The 21423-nt window shown below is 38.0% G+C and overlaps 1 protein-coding gene across 1 annotated transcript; it reads right to left on the bottom strand.

Moving 5' to 3' along the window:
- Window positions 1–2719: 2719 nt before the first annotated feature.
- LOC129778381 (protein obstructor-E) lies at window positions 2720–18293 on the bottom strand. The gene is made up of 4 exons (XM_055785251.1): window positions 18139–18293; window positions 3525–3848; window positions 3072–3465; window positions 2720–3017 (listed from the first exon to the last, which is right to left on the bottom strand). The coding sequence occupies exons 1-4, from the start codon at window positions 18221–18223 to the stop codon at window positions 2861–2863; spliced, it is 960 nt and encodes a 319-aa protein (XP_055641226.1). The 5' UTR covers window positions 18224–18293; the 3' UTR covers window positions 2720–2860.
- Between the last annotated feature and the right edge of the window lie 3130 nt (window positions 18294–21423).

Raw genomic sequence — 21423 nt, 5'->3', positions numbered from 1 at the left:
GTCGGTTTCCCAGGTGTCGACATAAACGAAAACTGATTTTGGTGGTCGACCAGGTCTAAAAATTTACCCCCATTGATTGACACAAGTTCTTATTTGACACTTTCAAGATACTGTATAAATTGTGTTACGTGAACCCACTTATTATAAGAATGACTAATATTTTAGTAGAAAGTATTATTGTTGTAATTTGTATTAATAATTATTAATTACACTGATTTTTATGGACATTTATGATGAAAAAATGATGTCAAAATGAGGAAATGATGTCAAGTTTACTCACTTAACCAGCCGTTATCTTTATGAATTGGTAAGTATTTTGTATGAATAAGATAAAGATAAAATGTTTAGAGAATTTTGGCCGTTAACTTGAGCAGATGGCCGTTACCCAAATTAGAAACAAAAAAAAAGGATACTTGAGAAGTGAGAAAAGCAATTATTCGCAATCCTACGTTCGGAAAGCAAAAAAAAGGGCTGGATTAAGAAGTTTTAAGGTCCAGTTTGATCCGAACCGGATTATAGAACAGAATCTGGAGGGGAAGAAGGAACCATGAACCAGCAAACTTACCAGGAAGAATGGCTACAGAAGAGAGTACTGCCTTTTCTGGAGCAGCATGAGGTAGATTACTTATTCTGGCCGGACTTGGCAAGCTGTCTCTACTCAAATTCTACTAAACAGTAGTACAGCGAAAAAGACCTTATCGTGGTTCTCAAGGAGATGAATCCGATCAGAACTCCAGAACTAAACCCAATTAAGGAATACTGGTCATACGGAAAAAAAGATTGAAACTACAGTTGAACTAAAGGCGGAAAGCGGAAATGGAATTTGATAGCCAAACGAGTGGGAACAGCGATTGTACAAAAGATGAAGGACCGTGTATGAAGAGAAGCAATTGGTGGGTCATAAGCAGAAAGGCTGAAACAATGGTCTTACAATAACCGTAATGCCGTAAATTGAACAACGAAAAATCTGACGGTTGTTTAAACCCCAAAAGTATTTTCGTGTCCGGATTTTTACGTGTTCGACCTTTATATGGAGGTGATTACAGGATTTTTTTTTCATTATGCTGGTATTAAGGGAAATATAGTTGGCGGTGTATGATATCTCGAGAACAATTTGTCTTCTCCAATAACATTTATTAGAATTCGATGACCGTTAAACGCAAATTTCATAATACTGAAACAGAAAGACTCGAATATGTACTGTGGGAGCATCATGGAATGAAGCTCCAGGGAGTTAAAGTGGTCAGTTTTTGGCAATGTCACGATCACGGTTTGAATTCGGCGTGTTAGTAAAATCGAACGAGTAGTGTATGAATGAAAGTTCACTTTGAATAATTAGAAACGAAGTTTCGAAATAATTTGAAGCCTATTTATAAATTACCAAGATTTTATTTCGCTTCGAAAATAATGTACATCCAATACTTGTTGGTCGAACGTATATTTGGCCCAAGATTCTACTCTGTGAAAGATTTAGGTAAAGTTAACTAACCAAATTAATTGGTTAAATACTCAAACTAGACTCGAGAGACTCGATAGACTCGATAGTGACTGTACTCTGCTTCCAGACACCAAGTTATTTGTGAATCAATTTTTATCATGATTTGAGTTATGATTCCTTCTACTTTTACCCGTTCAGTACGATATTCGTTCAAATTTTCTGTCTACATGATCTATGCCTTGCAGTATGGCACCAACTTCAATGCAGCATACCCATTTTACGGATACTAAGAGAGTGTCAAAAATATCACTTTAAGAAAAGTTCAGACATAAAACATTACAACGATCGCAAAATAGTACAAAAGAAAAGTCTGTAAACACTTTACACGACTGCAACAAGCTCTGAATTCATTGATTCAACATCGACATCACAACATTGTACAATGGACTACAAACAAACTTTTAACGGACGTATCGCCACAATCCCGAAAGGCCAAACCCGTAAAACAGAATTCAGCTAAAAAGAAACTAAATCTCAATAACCACATTTGGCATTAAGCCAGTATTGCCAAAGTTGACTGAATTTTTTTCCCCTTACGATGAAAACTTTTCTTATAAATTAGCGTTCCTTCCTCAAATACACAGCTTCTTCGTTCGAACACACACCCTACACGTAAAGTATAATCAAACGAGTCTGAAAGCTTCTTTTTCCACACCGAGGAAAATTCTTCACAGTTTCCTTCTCTCCTTCTCGCGGCGCTGTGAGCATGTGTGTGCGGGAGGAAGCATGCAATATGTTTAATTGATTAGATTAAAAGTTTTGCGTCAGATTTAAGACGTTCTCCAGGGAACCTATTTGATGTTCCCACCCCACTTCCATCCCAATGGCGGTATTCTTAGCCGACTTTGAATAAACCGTACGCCCTTCGTTTGCAGCAGCCTTGTTGCACTTTATCCCTTTCAAGTCAAACGGATCCCTAGAAAAATGTAGCGGCAAAAGTTTTCCAGCTTTTTTCCGAAAACCCTGCAGTCAACCGAAGATGCCTTCATTCTCGGAGTAAGAATAACTTTCGCAATCAGCAGGAAATGCAATTTTGAGTGGCACAGCGTTAAGAAAGAGCGTTTACAGTGCAACAAGTAGACAGGTTAGTTTACTTGAAAGATAGGAGTTTTGTGGACGGATGATAATGAGAAACCGAGAGAGATAGTTCGTGGGGTTTTCGGTTGACAAACATATCCCCCGAAATGGCAGATCAATGTTCAGACAAGAAATTAAAATAAATATAATTTTAGAAATATTTATTATGATCTTATTTTCTTCAAATTATTGAAAACAATAAATTAACTCATCGACATTGTTATTGAACATAGAAGGACAGAATTTTGAGTAGATCCTAAGAATTATAGTTTATACAAATTCCTTCTATTCTTCTTCATCTTCCACCACAGGTTGCTTGGGTCGCTTCGAGGGACGACGTCGAGAAACTTTCGTAGCCTTTGGCGCCGGAGCTTTGGTAGTTGGTGGATTCTCTAGCGCATCAAGCTCAGCATCAGTTAAACGGTCCTTATACCAGTCGGTGCTGAAAGATTGCATGTTATGGTTTTACCGAAAAGAAATATAGCATCCAAATTACCAATCCGGAACTTTCCGTGCCCATTCACAATGTTTGGCTGTATCATCGAACGCCTGTCCCAGCTTACAACCATTGCGACGAGGAGTCTCACCGTTGATACACACGTAGAAGAACTGACAATCCTCCGGATCTGCATACCTCGGGTGGGTAACAGCGATGCTTTCGTTCACTTTGGGGCAAGTAAATTTGAAGATGTCCTCCGATGAACATCCAGCCTTTGCGGCTTCATCGGGCCACGTGCAAATACCAGTGCGTGGATTGAACACCAAGCCAGCTGGGCAGGTGATCATGTTAAACTGACCATCCACACAGTAATAGAACTTATCACAAGACCCAGTCTGGCTGGAGAAATATCCATTCTGACGGGGACAATTTTGGGAAGGTATCGGGGTTTCTGTATCCATAAAATTCAACTTCGAGTTAGAATACAAACAATAACTCCAAAGAACTTACGAAGTTTCGGCCGCTTGCTGCAGTCAATGTTGAAAGGTAAATCGCACTTCTCCTGGTCAGAATCATAATCGTTGAACACCATGCCGTCTGGGCAGAGTTTCTCCGTAATCTTGCCATCATGACAGGCGTGGTATTTGTCACACTGCTCTGCATCCGCGAAGAATCCATTCGGCTCCGGACAATTTTCCGACAGCTCAGGGTCATCAGACTCTGGCAACTCGTCTCTGGATGGTCGCACTGGCTCCCGCACAGGTGCAGCTTTCACCGGCGTGCGACGGCTGTTCTCATACTGTTTCCTCAGCTGAGTCTGGGCTGTGGCTAATCCTGTGGGAAAAAAAACGCGAGATTAGTAAATAATAGAATCAACTTGAAAATATTTCAATCTTATCGGAATGATTTAAATCGTCACGACTGTCAACTCGCAAATTGTATAAGCATGTCAAACCCTTGTTAATTACTTTCCATTTGAAACTCACCCCAACCCTCTGGAGCGTTCGTCTTTAATGAATCGCAAGCATAACAAGAATCACTTGCTGCTTTCGAATAGAGAAAGGCCACTGGCTTTCCCATCACTTTCCCCCAACGGGGAACAAATGTCACTGTGTATAGTGGTTGAGCTTTTGACTGGAACGCGCACATAAATCACTCATCGTGCTCCACTTCATGTTCTAACCCATAAATCTGCACAGTTAACAAAGCGCATCCGGAACAGATGGACCACACGCAGGCAACCATCGCCGGAGAGGGTGGAACTTTTTGGGCGGTAGACTTAAACTCACAAGAATTGTACATACGCTGATATATGCTTAACATATGAATAAACGACATCACAACACAAGCGCTTAGCCCGCCCAGTCTAGTGGAAAGCGACGTTATTTTGACAATTTCATAAATAAACATAAACTTGCACTGGTGGTTTTCCGTTACACCCTCTATCGAAACTTCTGTGGAGAGTCGATTAACTTGGATTGGCAGAAGCGTGTGTGATCTTCGAACATCATTCATCAAAGGTTTGAGTCTAATGCGAATTCAGGGTTCCCCATTTGAATGGCATTAAGAAATGCGTGGTTTTTATTACGTTAGTGGTAACGAATTTAAGCTCCTAAATCGAGGATTGAACTGAACCTGTATACCCTATGTTCAGAAAGTACCGGGATTTGTTGAATAAAACAAAATAAAGTTAAATTTCAGGCATTTGTTTTTATCTCCTTAAAAATATGATCCATCTGAAGCACATGTTCCAACGCTTGATCCAGTCCTCCATGCATCCCTGGTAGGCCGACGAAGGGATGGCCTTTAGTTCCTTCGTCGCATTCTCTTTGATCTCCTCGATCGACTGAAGTGGCAACTTCAACTTGGGAAACAAAAAAGAAGTCGCACGGGGCCATATCAGGTGGATACGGTGCTTGCTCGATGGTATTTGCTTGATGTTTGGTCAAATAATTCAGTACCATTCGGGGCTCGGTGCGATGGCGCGTTATCATCATGCAAAATCCAAGAGTTGTCGGCCCACATTTCCGGCACATTTCGAAAAAATCGGTCTTGAATCCATCGAATCGACCTCGTATTTTACTGTTCGTCGTCACCAAAGTAAGGCCAGTTGAATTCGCAGACGACAAGATTTCGCGAGAGGAAATGGAAGGTGAAGGCTTTCGACTAGTAACTTTTCTTGGAATTTCTTGGAATGGAAGCACGAAGCAGACAGTAATCTGAATAAGCACTAATTATATCATAAATTCTTTGAAACGAAATTGATTTTTATGCACCAACCTTTGAGAGGGGCGAGATAAAAAAACTGCATAATTATGTTGAAAATATTTCACTATTTTTATGTTTCTTAAGATACTTCTGCACTTGTTTAACCAAACTTCAATGTCTATATACCATTGATTGAACAATCAAATACTTGTTTCAAGAGCCGTGGGTAGACCTGTGTTTCTTTTTAAATTAGTATAAAACAAGGATTTGAAAAAGGGTTTTTTGAAGCATTGCCATGTCACAAAAATAGAGCTTTTTGTAAGTTTATCACATGATCCTAAGCTCAAACATTTTTATACTTGGTTTAAATTTAAATTTGGTTGAGATCAACCACAAATAGAGGAGTATCAACTGTCTCCAGAAGTTGTTATCACGTCACGCAAAGTATACAATCCACTCCAGCGTGACGTAACATCATTTTGACTCACTACAAACACTTTTTTCACAGTTTGATGTATAAGTCACAAAAAAATTAAATGATGAATATTGCATAGTTAGGTTGGCTTGTTATCAATCAAATACTTGACAACACCTAACTTTTTGCCGTTTCCGATTTTTAAACATTAATATCGTATTTTCAGGTCCGTCAAAACATACAAATGAACTTTTTTCTATGTTCCTTCAACAATAGATGAACGTAGATTACATAATATAGAAAATAATCTTGTTTCGACTTCCAGTTGACTGATAATAGTATTAAATGACAAAAATATGAAAAACCCATACGATATGGTTATTGGTTGCAGGTGTCTTACCAGCGGAAATCGAATATCGTACTCCAATACCATTTTGGATTCGGGGATGGTGACTTCCGGTTCATTAAAAACGGATCTTAGTGACCGAAAATGGCATGAAATCTCACAATATGATCGTAAATGGTAGCATTGAGCGCGAATGGTAGCGGGAGCGCGAAGAAGAATGAAATAAGAGAATAAAGTTTAGAAGTAAGCAGATAGGATTTAAGCGAGAGGGAGATAGATAGAGAGAAGAACTTAACCTTAGAGCGACTCGTGTGGAGTTAAACAGAGAAAGTGCACATACAAACGCACACGCAAACGTCAACGGTCAACCGACAAAGTCAAAACCATCATCAACTCGCAAACATAAACGCCCTCGCATAGGTACGCACACATGCACACAGATGCATACAAAGAGTTGATCAAAAGTTTCTTATAACAAAATCAAATGCATTCCTCCAGTAGTGAGCGCCACTCGATGAACCTGGCTTGTCAGTGCTAGAGTGAACGTGTTAAACAATCACGATGTAAATACTGGGGGTCGGTTTAGGACCACCCCAACTATTTCGCTGGTTTTTGTAAGGTCATTGCGAGTTTTTTTAAAAAAACAGAATATACAGGAATCCACATTCATCTTTTGTTGATAAATCATAGAATAAAGTTTATTGGTATGTTTTGAAACGGAACTGAAAATACAACAATAATGTTCGAAAGTCGAAAACCGCAAAAAGAGAGGTGTTGTCACGTCACAAAAGTATTGGGTTGGCAACAAGCGAAAACAACTGCAAAATATTCTCCAACTGAAGATTTTTGTTGTAAATTTTCTTAATTTTACTTTGACGTCGTCTACTATATCGAAATCGTGTTATTTATATTAGGTAAGTTTCTTCGGTTTTACAACAGATGGCGTAACTTGATTATTATTCCAGTGAATCAAATTTCCAGACATTCGGTGGGAAGCTACTGTAATTGCGCGTCCTTTTCAGTATCTGTCAAAAAAATGAAGCGTAAACAACATATTTTTTTGCCACTTCGAATATGTCGAATTACGTGCTTCAATATGAAGAAAAAAGCTGCGGAAAGTCATCGCATTTTGGTGGAAGTTTATGGTGACCATACTTCAACTGAGCAAACATTTCAGACGTGGTTTGCACGGTTTAAAAGTGGTAATTTTGACTTGGAAGAGGAATAACGTTCCGGACCGCCAGGAAAGTTTGATTATGAAGAATTATAGGCTTTACTCGATCCGTCACAAACACAACAACAGCTTGCAGATACACTTGGAGTAGCTCAGCAAATCCAAATCCGATCGTTTAACAGCAATGGAAATGGTCCGAAAGATTGGACACGCCGTTTTTTCACGTGCGAACAACTGCTCCAACGGCATAAAAGAAAGGTTTTTTTGCATCGAATCGTTACTGGTGATGAAAAGTGGGTCCATTATGACAATCCTAAACGTCGGGCAACGTATGGATACCCCGGCGATACCCCGACGTCAACGGCCGCGCGGAATATTCACGGCCAGAAGGGTATGCTGTCTATTTGGTGGGACCAGCTGGGTGTGGTGTACTATAAGCTGCTAAAACCGTGCACTGAAGAAAAAACGGCTACAATACGGGCAAAGACACGATAAAGTTATTTTACAGCACGACAATGCTCGGCCGCATGTCGCGAAATCAGTCGAAACATACTTGGAAACGCTGAAATGGGAGGTCCTATCCCACCCGCCTTATTCTCCAGACATTGCTCCGTCCGATTACTACCTTTTTCGATCGATGCAACATGGCCTGGTTGACCAGCACTTCTCCAATTTTGATGAAGTCGAAAATTGGATTGATTCGTGGTTAGCCGACAAACCGCACAAGCCGATTATTTCCGCAAAGGGATCCGTGAATTGCCAGAAAGAAAGGAAAAAGTTGTGACTAGCGATGGGTAATACTTTGAATATTAAAATTGCAACCATTTTTGCAGAATAAAGCATTAATTTTTGAGAAAAAAAACGAAGAAACTTACCGGTACTTCTATTACATGAAACCGAGAAAAAAAAACTGTTTTCAGTGAGTCAAAAAGTTCCAGCGTGACGTGGAATGGGTCAAATACACTTTGGATCGATCGAACGATAAATGTCAAAAAACAAAATTGATCAAGGGATATGAACGGTGTGGGAGTTATAATACTTATACATAGCGAATAAATTGTACATACAATTGGTAAAACTGAAGCACACATGTAAATCATATTTTCAAAAACTGTTTATTTCAGGATTTAACTGTTTGAATGGATCGCCAAAAAAAACTGAAAAATCCAATTTAAACTGGAACATTGACAATAAGTCAAGGTGAGATTAGATGATCAACTACCAACACTAAAGGAGACTATATTCAAATCGATAATTGCATTGTGTCAACCACAAAGAATTGGGAGTAGTGAGAAATGTTTGTTCCTGTTGGGAAAATGAATCGATTGAACCCGATGAAATAAGCCCGCCTAAAAACTAGTTCGTATAGTCAGTTACATGATGAGATGATGACTGTTACACGGTTTCATTGCCAATGACAAACCACATTTTACCACAATTAGGCGCAATTTAAAAAAAAACAGGAAGTGGGTTATATCTATGGTGTAACCGCAAGGGTGACGTAGGACTATCGTTGATTTAATGATCATTTGTTTGAAGTTGAATCTAAATCCATTCTGAATGAATGAATAAATGAATATTTGGGGGACTTCGAAAACGAGAGCGTTACGTTGGAGGCACAAAGAATATGCATTCAATATAGGATACGAAAAACCTTGTTCTTAAGAATAATCTTCAGAAGCTAACCTGCTAACTTTACTTGATTGACAAAACACAAACCCAAATGTAATATATGGATATTTTATGGATAGAAAACATTAAAATAAACTCTTTCGCTTGAATGTAATTTTCAATTCCAAGGGGAACTGGCAGATTATTTTCCAGCAACGATTAGATATTTCGACACTTTCCTCGATACTGGAAGCCCACCAGTGGTTAATACTAACTCGATAACCACCTGTTAATAGTACATGATTGAAAAATATTTGGTCACAGTGTTACATGGATAGAAAACATTCAAATAAACTCTTTCACATGAATGTATTTTTAAATTCCAAGAGGAACTGGCAGATTATTTTCCAGCAATGATTAGATCTTTCCGGAACTTTCTCGATGCTGAATGGCATCCAAACGGAAAGAATTCTGCGCGTGTATGTGTCGATCTTTCGCCGTCCACCTCCTCCAGCACGTTAGGCAACGATGTTGTCTTGTCGATGTCCTCACGAAAAATGAATGTGTCTCAACACCAGAATATCGCTCAAGTATGCTTTTTGTGTGTGATTGAATCGAGAGAAGGTGTGGTTTACGATGGCAATTTGGAAGGCAAACTAGAGGGGAATGAACTCTCTGAGCTCGGATCTTTCGGCGACTGAGCAATAATCGATTGCGGGCGCATACAATATTGGATACGGAAATATCCTACTAATGGGGAAGAATAATCTTATGAAGCTATCCTGTTAATTGCGATTGATTGAAAAACCACAAAACCAAATGTATTTGGTCACAGTGTTACATGGATAGAAAACATTTAAATAAACTCTTTCACATGAATGTATTTTTAATTTCCCAGAGGAACTGGCAGATTATTTTCAGTAACGATTAGATATTTCCACATTTTCCTCAATACTGGAAGCCCACCAGTGGTTAATACTAATTCGATAACCACCTGTTAATAGCACTTGATTGAAACATATTTGGTCACAGTGTTACATGGATAGAAAACATTAAAATAAACTCTTTCACATGAATGTATTTTTAATTTCCCAGAGGAACTGGCAGATTATTTTCAGTAACGATTAGATATTTCCACATTTTCCTCGATACTGGAAGCCCACCAGTGGTTAATACTAACTCGATAACCACCTGTCTGTTAATAGTACTTGATTGAAAAATATTTGGTCACAGTGTTACATGGATAGAAAACATTCAAATAAACTCTTTCACGTGAATGTATTTTTAAATTTGCAGAGGAACTGGCAGATTATTTTCCAGCAATGATTAGATCTTTCCGGAACTTTCTCGATGCTGAATGGCATCCAAACGAAAAGAATTCTTCGCGTGTATGTGTCGATCCTTCGCCGTCCACCTTCTCCAGCACGTTAGGCAACGATGTTGTCTTGTCGATGTCCTCACGAAAAATGAATGTGTCTCAACACCAGAATATCGCTCAAGTATGCTTTTTGTGTGTGATTGAATCGAGAGAAGGTGTGGTTTACGATGGCAATTTGGAAGGCAAACTAGAGGGGAATGAACTCTCTGAGCTCGGATCTTTCGGCGACTGAGCAATAATCGATTGCGGGCGCATACAATATTGGATACGGAAATATCCTACTGATGGGGAAGAATAATCTTATGAAGCTATCCTGTTAATTGCGATTGATTGAAAAACCACAAAACCAAATGTATTTGGTCACAGTGTTACATGGATAGAAAACATTCAAATAAACTCATTCACATGAATGTATTTTTAAATTCCCAGAGGAACTGGCAGATTATTTTCCAGAAATGATTAGATCTTTCCGGAACTTTCTCGATGCTGAATGGCATCCAAACGGAAAGAATTCCGCGCGTGTATGTGTGTGTAGCGATGTCTTCCCGGGGAGCCGTTTGTGGCATCACTCTCCTCCTGATGGATTCCCTTCTGGCCTAGGGTGCACAAACAGGCTCTTGGTGACACCGTTCATCCGCGCTTTCATGATAAATGAAGAGCTTCACCACAACAGCGACAACATGCTCCAATCGCTGTTCAATTAGAACTGAGTGGATTTCCGAGCGGCGCTCGCTTATATACCGATTGGTGATTTCAATAGCCTGTTTTGAAAGCAATTTTAAGACTATTGAAACAAGTTTTTGGATCAAAAAGTAACAAGTATAGAACGCGTAGACATTTTATCTTTCGAATGAAGTGTTTATCATACCATTTCGTTCAGTTGTTTAGGAGCTATTAACGCTCAAAATCTCGGTCTCCGGCGTAACGCTTTCGTTTTCGAAACTTTGATTTTACACCCCGGTATAGAAATGAAAGACGTAGTCCTACGTCAAAAACTAGCAAAAAAGCTAAAAAAGTATAAATAAAGTATTTGCAAAAAAATTTAGTGCATTATTGTTGAAAAAAGAACTACACACAGATAATCCTTTTGAAAATTGTAATAATTTTGATGAGGATGTAGAAAAAAAAAGTTTGTTCGACCTGGAATTTAAATATTGGTAAAGTGAGATAAATAAGATAAGTAGAATGAGTAAGGTAAGTAAGATGAGTATAGTAAGTAAGATAAGTAAGACAAGTAAGACAAGTAAGATAAGTAAGATAAGCAAGATAAGTAAGATAAGTAAGATAAGTAAGATAATTAAGATAAGTAAGATAAGTAAGATAAGTAAGATAAGTAAGATAAGTAAGATAAGTAAGATAAGAAAGATAAATAAGATAAGTAAGTTAAGTAAGACAAGTAAGATAAGTAAGATAAGAAAGATAAGTAAAACAAGTAAGATAAGTAATATAAGTGAAAATAAGTAAAATAAGTAAAACAAGTGAGATGAGTAAGATAAGTAAGATAAGTAAGATAAGTAAGATAAGGAAAATGAGTAAGACAATTTTTTCTTTTCAAATTATATAATTCAACAGAAAAAATCATTGTACTAGTCATCCTTCACACATATTGACAACAATTGAAGAAAATATTTCTCAATCAAATGTCTTTTCATGCACACGTTCTTCAAATTCTTGCAATATCATATCAGTAACAACAAGAGTGTAAGTGCGGCATCAAGTACATATTTTTCCAGTTTTCATTGAGATGAAAAAAGAAGCTTCTAAAATATGCAAGAACTTCACACCCCGGGATCGTATATGAACAAACCGGTTAACCTTTTCAACAATCCTCACAGAGGCAATTTCGCTGCTAACAATAAGTCCCAGAAGTCTCCACCCGACAACGATCATTATGATCCATTTGACGTTACATGAGTGTTGATTGACTGGTTTCGAGTAAGCTTTATTAATTTCTGCACCGATACAATGTTTTTTTTTCTCTTTCGTTTCAATTTTACCGTCATTTGTTACGTCCATGAACTTTATTCAATGCTTCGCGGCTAGGAAGCAAAACCGGGCAAACTGGCTCTTTCTGTCTGTTGGCGTGGCGAGTAAAAGCAAAAGTGAACGGGCGCTCATTGTCTAGCGCGGAGTTGCGCTTTTTATGTTATCGATCACTCTCCACATGCATACGAATCGAATCGGTGGAACGTCAGACCTGAAATTTCTATCCTTGTGGCTTTTTTCGCGCATTGTGATCGCGTGCCGGAAATAATTACCGGTTCTGCTGACAGTTATAGAACGGTATACGGGGGTGCGCTTTTCAGGTAAAAGGGAACGAATAAAATCAAGGATTTTGTTGCTCGAGATGTGTTAGGCCAAAACTCTACATTCGCTACATAACCTTTATGGCTTCCGCACCCACCGAAACCACTCGTGTGCACATTGAACACATCGTGTAGGAGCATCCAGCACCACTCCATCCTGTCGTCGAAGACTAAGTACGCGCGCTTCTAAAGCAAAATAGCATAACTTGTTATCCAAATATTAACTTCCGCACTTTGGTATGTGCATAGTTTATGACACATTTCCGGCATCGGCAGCAACATTACGCTGTACGGCTGCTGCCAGGATACAGCTAGCGAAATCCTACGATGACGACGACGACGATGTGCGCTAACCCGGAGCACTTTACGAGCTGTTAGTTTACCAAGAACCCAGCGAATCACACCCTATGCTAAATAACTGCTCTATTGACTGCACAACTTCTGTTCTGTTCCTTAGTTCTAGGACCAACGAGGGCGACGATAACGAGCCGGTCGTGATTTTTTTTCCAGCCCAAGAGAATGTGTGCTATAATCATGTATTTTTGTATGATACTTTAAAGTATCGAAAGAATGAATATTTCAAAGTGTTTTCATCCACTAAACTTACATTATAAGCACGTATCAATAAATTTTATTGTTCGATAAGAGACGTTGTTTTTGGGCTCAAGGTTTCATTTATATTGAAAAGGTACTAATTAACAGTTTGTAACGTATTCTGTAATGGTATTTTTATGATCTGATGGAGTTTGGTTTTTGGAGGTTTTCGGCACCAAAATAAATTCAGAAGCGATTTTTAGAATTGGATATGCACTCTTCACCAGCAATAGGAACGGTATAAATATGGATCAACGAATATTGGCACATGTCTCAATAGCGATCCAAAAAATGTGTGAATACCAGAAATTGTTACTAATATACAGAATAAAACACAGAAATCGACAGTTGTTCGAGCTCGAGAGGCCCAAGTAATCCCATTAGACAGTGTGAGTAATTGTACATTGTACGCAAAGGATGCCAGCCATGGAACAAAAACACATTGGAATGCGACTTACTCAACAACATTTGGAACGTTTTAGAAAGGGTAACAAGGATTTTGTACGTCGTTTCATCACTATGGATGAAATTTTGATTCCAAAATAGAACAAGAGTTGAGAGTGTGGTGCCTTAGGCTCTGAAGCGAGACATCGGCCAAGAAGGTCATCGGTTCGAGAATTACCTTCATTACCTACTGAAAAATAAACCATATATATCCTATCTACCAGATGCATGGAAAAAATTGTGAAAATGTCCACAGAAGGAAAAAAAAGCAAGACAAAGCTCCTTCTTACAAAGCTCAATACTGAAGAAATTTGTTCCACCATTATCAAAAATAAAACAAATTATTACCAAGAATAGCTGAACTGAGACATGTTCCTCATTTTTTATCTCCAATAAATTTATAAAAGTAAAAATAGAGGGGAACTTCGATATAACGTACACAATTTCAATGTGTAAAAAATATTTTCGAAATAGGTATTGAGAGTTTCATGCCAATCTCACAGTTCCTTCCAAGGTCACGTGGGGATCTGGATATTGGCTCCCGAATATTAATTAGAGCATTGGAAACCCCATAAAACAATCTATCTGTGTATTGTGCATCCTGAATAAGCCAATTACAGTTGCATATCCGAAACCATAGCCCATAATCAGGATTTCCGTATGAAATTTGCATTTTTGCATTACACGCTCTGCAATATGGCTTGAACTCTTCTCCTGGAGAATAAATGTGCTAACGGTCATTTCTACCCTTAAGATTTTATTCAGTTAGAATCCGGAATCCCAGTTCATTTTATACCAACGGCCGTAGTAGGCGTATCTGAAATATGTTGACAACAAATTGTTCGAGAACACTGTATCCTTCGACGCTGAACATTTCACGTTGATCCGTTTTGTCAGAATCGAAATCGTTGAAGGTAGCTAAATCGAAAGTACTGAAACGTTTTCGTAAACGTGTAAGTGTTGTCCTGAAGGATCAGAAGACCGATCTCAATGGAACATACGATCGGAAGCTGAGGTTCAAGGTATTGAGATAATTAACGCAAACTTTCGGACTACGACATCGCCACAAACACAACTTTGACCAAAGTCCATATCCGGAGAATCCATATGCGAGAAGGTTATCATAATTTATGTGCAAACAAACAGGATGCTTAATCAAAATGTGTAGGTCATAAGACCACCTGTACCTCGAAAGTTGTATAACACGGTTTTGCCGAAGTACGAAGGATGCATGCTGATAGATGACGAAATGTATGTGAAGATATGGATTTTGGACAACCCCCAGGCCTGACATTCTAGAAGGGCACTAGTAGAGGAGACGTTCCCAGCATATTTAAGTTCGTTTTTGGTGCTATATTTGCTAAGAGGTTCTTGATTTGGCAAGGGATTCGCAGCTGTGGACATAAAACCAAGGTTTTCGTCACAAACAAGACAATGGACTCGAAAGTGTATAGGGGAGAGAGCCTGCAGAAACGTCCAGTGAAGTTTTTACCAGATTTGGTAAGGTGCCACTACAGTCGAGGGTTGCTTCAGTGGTACCCCATGACAATGGGATCGATTTCATTGAAAAAGGCCTCAATCCCCCCAATTGTGGAACTTGTGCCAAAGTGACTCGAGATTCCGCAGACATGACGAGATCGTGGAATAGAATTGCCGATGAGGTTGACCAACAGAGAGTCCAAACTTTGATGTAGGGTATCCGGTGAAAAGTACGAAAATTTATCTAAACTGTACAGGAATGATTTTTACAATATTTTTTTCTGGAAGAACAATACATTACTGTCATACCTCGATATAAAGCAACCTCTATATAACGTAACTCGATATAACGTAACTTTTATCCGGTCTATCCGGCCAACATTTGCTACCGGCCGGATTCCGGGTATTGGAAAAAATCAACACAACACAAATCATAACAAAATAGCTCATTAGCTAGCTAGCATAGCATAGCAAAATAATTTATCCATAACTGAAAATAAGGTTTGATAACTGGAATGCAGGATTTTTTTTGTAATTAAATTATTTATTACTCATAACATTAATTTATGGAAAGTACTCAATTATGATGAATAAATAATACATTTTCAAAAGTTTACGATGACAACCAATTACGTTATGCTTTGTATACCTTGTCAACTTCAAAGAACAGTTTTCGCTGTAATACTACTGCAAGGATCTCTAGTAATACTTGCCCTCGATGGACTGCTTAGATTTCAATGAACATCAATTGTAAGGAGCGTGATTGCGATCGATTCTAAATGAGGGGCTCAGAACGAAAGGGGTGTAAGTGACTTGATCGATTTCTCTTCATCAACTTTTTCTCAACTTTTTCTTTAGTTAATAATTCAACTGCAGAAACGTTCCAATTTATGTTTGCTATAGAATCCGATAAATGAGGTTCTGACCTATCTTCCACATTGTCAAATACAGTTATGACCAAAAAAGAGAGAGTCGATGTCGAGAAATCGATGATGTCACATACACCCCTTTCATTTTGAGCCCCTCAAATGTTTTCATATTTCGTCGATTTCGTTAGCAACGGCATTTTTTTCCTGAACACTAACTATTATCTTCGTTTGCCACTTCGTTGAAACAGTCCCAAAAGGTGTGTCGTGAGTTTCGTGTATAAGGTTTGATTCAGTTTCGTCTCTTCTGTTTCATTTACAGGTCTTGAAGACGACGATGAACTATTACTCTCAGAAGAGTCGTCGAAAGATATTTTATATACTCCAATAACATTGCCAGCAAGACTGTTTACGTTTCAAGATCTCCTAAATAGTCTGAATTCATCTCGTTACTAAAAAGGATGCAATTAAGTAATTTTGATCTTTTCCTAAGTAGTTGAAACCTTATCAGAAAAAAAAACCGTTGATGATCACTTGCAGAAAACTTGATACTCAATTAAAGGATATCCATTCGAAATGGAAAATTTATTCATGGTTCAATATTTTTATGTGAAAATGTATTTATTTCTTCTAAAATGTAATCCTTCATTCGCTTCATGCACACATGTAGTGTCTTCCAGTTTCGTATTCGCAACTAAAAACCCGAATATTCGGATGCCGGATATCCGGCTATCCGCCCTTGAATCCTGTCGGATATCCTACTATCTACTATCCTTTTCATCACTAAATAATACAAATTTCACTTCAATTTTTTCAAACATTTTCCTCTACTAAAAACTGTTATGTTTGTCTACAAACATTATCTCAAATGGGCTTAAGACAGGTTTTGTAATACTGCTGGGTGATAGAAAATTAGTTTTTGCGCATTTTTAAGTAATCATGAACAGTTTCGCAGCAACCAAAAAAACATTTTTTTTGCCTCGATATAACGTAACTGGATATAACGTAACGAGAAAAAAAAATAAAGTTGCCTTATATCGAGGTATAACTGTATCTATATTTTGATATCGAGGTATAACTGTATCTATATGTTGATATAAAAACATTTTTTGTACCTATGACCAATCCCGAGATTCAATTGGTTTTGTGATTCCGGATTCTAAATGAATGAAGATTTAATGAACAATATGATAATGAGAACGGTTGGCTTCAACTTCTAGTTGAACTTTTTCATCATTATTTACTCTCCTTACCCAAACAGCAACACAAAAAAGTAATATAAGATATGTTCCTGAGTTCTTTATTATGTTTCGATATAACTTACAATTAAAGTCCAAAACAACGTCCAATTTTAAAAGTAAAATGTACGTTATATCAAAGTTTCCTTGTATATCACAAAGGTAAGACTCAAGATTGCTTTAAAGGATAAATCTGATTTCAAACGATAATTTCTGAAAATAAACTGAACAACTTTCACAATGCCTGTCACTCATCATAATTGAACTAATGCACTCTAACTGTCGATTGAAATAAAATTCAGTTCATTCATCCCTCTGCGACTCACAAGCGCCAGCCATTCCTTATATGAATACCAATGATTCCAATCCGTGTCAAGTTTAAAAATGAAGTAATCGATTATCTAAACACAACCGGCGCGATGTCACAAATATGCGGCCCCGCCACGCATCTGATTTGGCTTTGAATGCATCACGAAGAAGAAGCACACAACCACTCCATTCAGCTTTGGAGTAAACTTTCTATGCATTCACTGTTCCACACTCTCTAAAACTTAATTGATTTCAACATCTTGAGGTGTTTTTCTGTGTGGTGTATGCAAGACACTTTTGCTATTTATTTTGGGATCGCACACACACACACACGCACACAAATCATGTTCGTTTCAGCATAGTCACACTTTCAAAAATTAAAGTTCAATTATGAGGTGACCCCGCACCAGCAGTGGCTCTGCGTCGGGCTCATCCTACCTCCAAGGAACCGCAATCGTAATTTTGCATCGATTTGTGTTGAGTAGAGATAAAATTTCAAGTTCAACCACTTTTGTTCATAAATGCTTCTTGCCACGATGCAGAGTTGGCTCGCATCTTCGAGCGGAATGCTCCATCGATTTCGATTCCCATACACGTACTCAGCATGTTTCGAAACGTAACGGAAGCAATCTAATATCCGAAACGTTCGCACTAGAATATCACACACCCACACCAATCGTGTTGAGTTTTTCTGCAACGTTGCAATTTTCCGCTCGAGCAAATACCACAATTCCTTCAATTTGTGCAGCCACTCACCAAATACAACCCCGAAGAGCACTAGGAAACTGAGACCGAACTTGGCAGCTGCTTTCATCTTGACGCCCGTTTCACTACTGAACATTTAAATTATTCGTTGAAAATATCAACAGCTCAGAAGCCGCGATCGTAGCGATCGTAGGGTTCGTCACTTGCTGTCGTTCGGGAACAAGAAGTCTCGCGGGTCGTTTCCACACGAGTCACGACAGTAAAAAAAAAAGAATGGTTTCTCAGCGCGGCGCACGAAGCTCTGCGATGATCGGTAATGCCATCCAGATCGAACTGCGGATGGTGGAGATCGGGTGCATGGAAAATGTGCGACCGGAGCTATTGTTACACGCTGCTGGATGCAACGGGAGGTCTCGGCGCTTGCGAGGGAAACATGCGAAGCAATACCTGGCGGACTGAAAGGCACTTTTCCTTTGAAAACAATTTGTCTTGAGCCACGCTTCAAGCGGTAATTTCTCGATCACAACGGGATAATGTTTGCATGCCATAGTTTTTCTATTTTCATTTGTTTATTCAAAGAAGGAAATCAGAGGGAAATTTTAAGCGTGAAATTTTGTATTAATTGAATTATCAACACATTATGCCCTAGCGTATGGAATTTCATACGCAAAAACTTCTATATTTAACAATATTGATATATCACTACAAGAAAAATAACACCTCAAATCGATGATTGTATAAAACAACCGGTCAGTGTCTGTCCGGTTCAGATCTATACTTAAAATGGTGCAAAGTTAAACGAAAAGTAAGCATACAAATACCGTAAATTTTATCTTTGAAATAAGACTAATGACGAAATGCTACGTGGAGTGTAAAATGATAACACAAACAAAAAAAGCAGAATATGACAAAAATATGCAAACAACACGAAATTTGTTTGTTTGAATCTGAGCGTATGGAATTTCGTACGATAGAATTACACGACATTTTTCTCCGATATCCAATACTCTTTTTTTTAATTTAATTTATTTTCAACTGGCTCAGCAACGTTAAGCATCAATGAGCCGTGTTTATGAATAGGGAAAAGCCTCTGTGAGTAGAACTATGCAAATGTTCTTTCTCATAAAGGCAAAAAAAACCCTATGATTTTTTCAAGAAATAGAACAATATAAATAATTATACAACAATTCATTATAAAATATTATTTAAGACTTCTTCTTGAGGATTTTTTATAGAGATAACCACCTCCTTGAAGATGGCGAGCAATTGCGTGCATCTGAGTATTTTTGAGTTCTGAGGAAAATAGTTGAAGAAAAACGAAAACGTTAATAACCATATATTATTGATAAATAATAAAAATATTCATAACAAAAAACAAAAAAGTTGGAGAAGTAAACGATAATCAAAAATAAAAGAAAAATACACACATACTCATACTTGAAAGTGTATGGATTTGAGGAAATAATAAATCAACATAATTGCATCGAGATTACGAGTAGCCAGAACGTCACGGATCGAAACATTGAGTGGCATTCCCTTTTTGTGAAAATTTTCTATTAAAGATAACCTTTTATTTTGAAAATCAGAGCAATACCATACAATGGTAATGGTAACCTGTACCACAAATACATAGGTTACTATCACTGATGTTAATTCGAAAAATATGTGCATTCGAGGAATAATGATTAGACATGAGTCTGCACACTACTCGAATGAAATCACGAGAATAATTATATCCTTTGAACCATGGTATGAGGGCAACTTTAGGAATGATAGAATACAGCCACCGACCTTTATCACTACCATTCCAACTTGTCTGCCAACATTGAAGTGCACGTTCACGAGGAAAATGAAGATATTCATCAAAAGTAATAGGCCTATGAAATAACAGTCCTTCCGTAGCGCCCTTCTTAGCAAGAAGATCAGCTTTTTCATTTCCTGGTATCGAACAATGAGAGGGAATCCATACAAAAGTGATATTAAATGATCTTCTTATCAAAACACTTAAAAGATGTTGGATTCCAGACAAGAAATACGATGAATATCTAGACCTTACCGAACGAAGTGCCTCTAAAGAGCTGAGACTATCAGAAAAAATGTAAAAATGTTCAGGGGACAAGGTCTGAATATGTTGTAATGCAGTGTATATTGCAGCCAATTCCGCAACAAACACCGAACAGGGTAAACTAAGCTTACGGAATATGGAGAAGTTAATATTAAATACCCCAAAACCTGTGGAACCATTAAGACTAGATCCATCAGTAAAAAAAGTTTTGGTTGAGTCAATATGTTTATATCTTGACAAGAAAATTGCAGGCATGACTATTTGGCGGAGATCACAGGAAATACCACTCACATAAACTTTCATTGACAAGTCAAAATTAATAGAAAGATTGAAAAAATTGAAGGAATGGTCTGGAAACCAAGTAAAGCAGATGGGCTTTCCAGGGTCAGAAATTAAGGATATAGCGACATTCGCTTAGATTGAGTGCCTAAGGTTAGCATTTTTTCAAAGTTTGCTATCACTATCGGATTGAGTGTTTCACAACGTTTCAAAAAACGAAATGATAACTCGAAAAAGCGCACAGAAAGAGGAAGGATACCAGCTAAAATTTCTAGGCTCATTGTATGTGTTGACTGCATACATCCTAGAGCAATACGCAAACAGCGATATTGGATCCTTTCCAGTTGCAGAATATGAGTACGGGCAGCGGACCTGAAGCAAAAACTTCCATACTCCATAACAGATAGAACGGTTGTTTTATACAACCTATTCAAATCGTCGGGATGTGCCCCCCACCAAGTCCCTGTTATGGATCGGAGAAAATTTATTCGTTTCTAACATTTTTGTTTCAAGTAACCTATGTGTTTACCCCATGTGCTTCTGGAACACAACTCCTAAATTCTTGAATGACGGCGAGTGCCTAATTGTTATATCCAAAAGTTTAAGTTGCAATTGTGCGGGACGGTGTTTTCTTGAAAACACAACCATTTCTGACTTTTCAGTAGAAAACTCAATACCCTATTTACAAGCCCACTCAACCAAATTATCAAGAGAAATCTGCAAGGGATTATACAGATGAATACTGTCTTTGCCTATTACCTACACTACACAATCATCTGCATATTGTCTCAAAGTACAGTTTCCTGATAAACAAACATCGATGTCATTTACATAAAAGTTGTAAAGGATTGGACTAAGACATGAGCCTTGAGGAAGGCCCATGTAGCTAATCCGTAAAACTGACGAAGAACCATGGGAAAAACTCATATGTTTTTCACGCATTAGGTTAAACAAAAAACTATTTAATTTGGGAGAAAAACCCATTTAGATGA

The sequence above is a fragment of the Toxorhynchites rutilus genome, chromosome 3, assembly GCF_029784135.1.
Source record: "Toxorhynchites rutilus septentrionalis strain SRP chromosome 3, ASM2978413v1, whole genome shotgun sequence".
Classification (NCBI taxonomy): Eukaryota; Metazoa; Arthropoda; class Insecta; order Diptera; family Culicidae; genus Toxorhynchites; species Toxorhynchites rutilus.
Note: the sequence above shows the minus strand (reverse complement) of the source record. Positions and strands in the feature narration are given on the sequence as shown.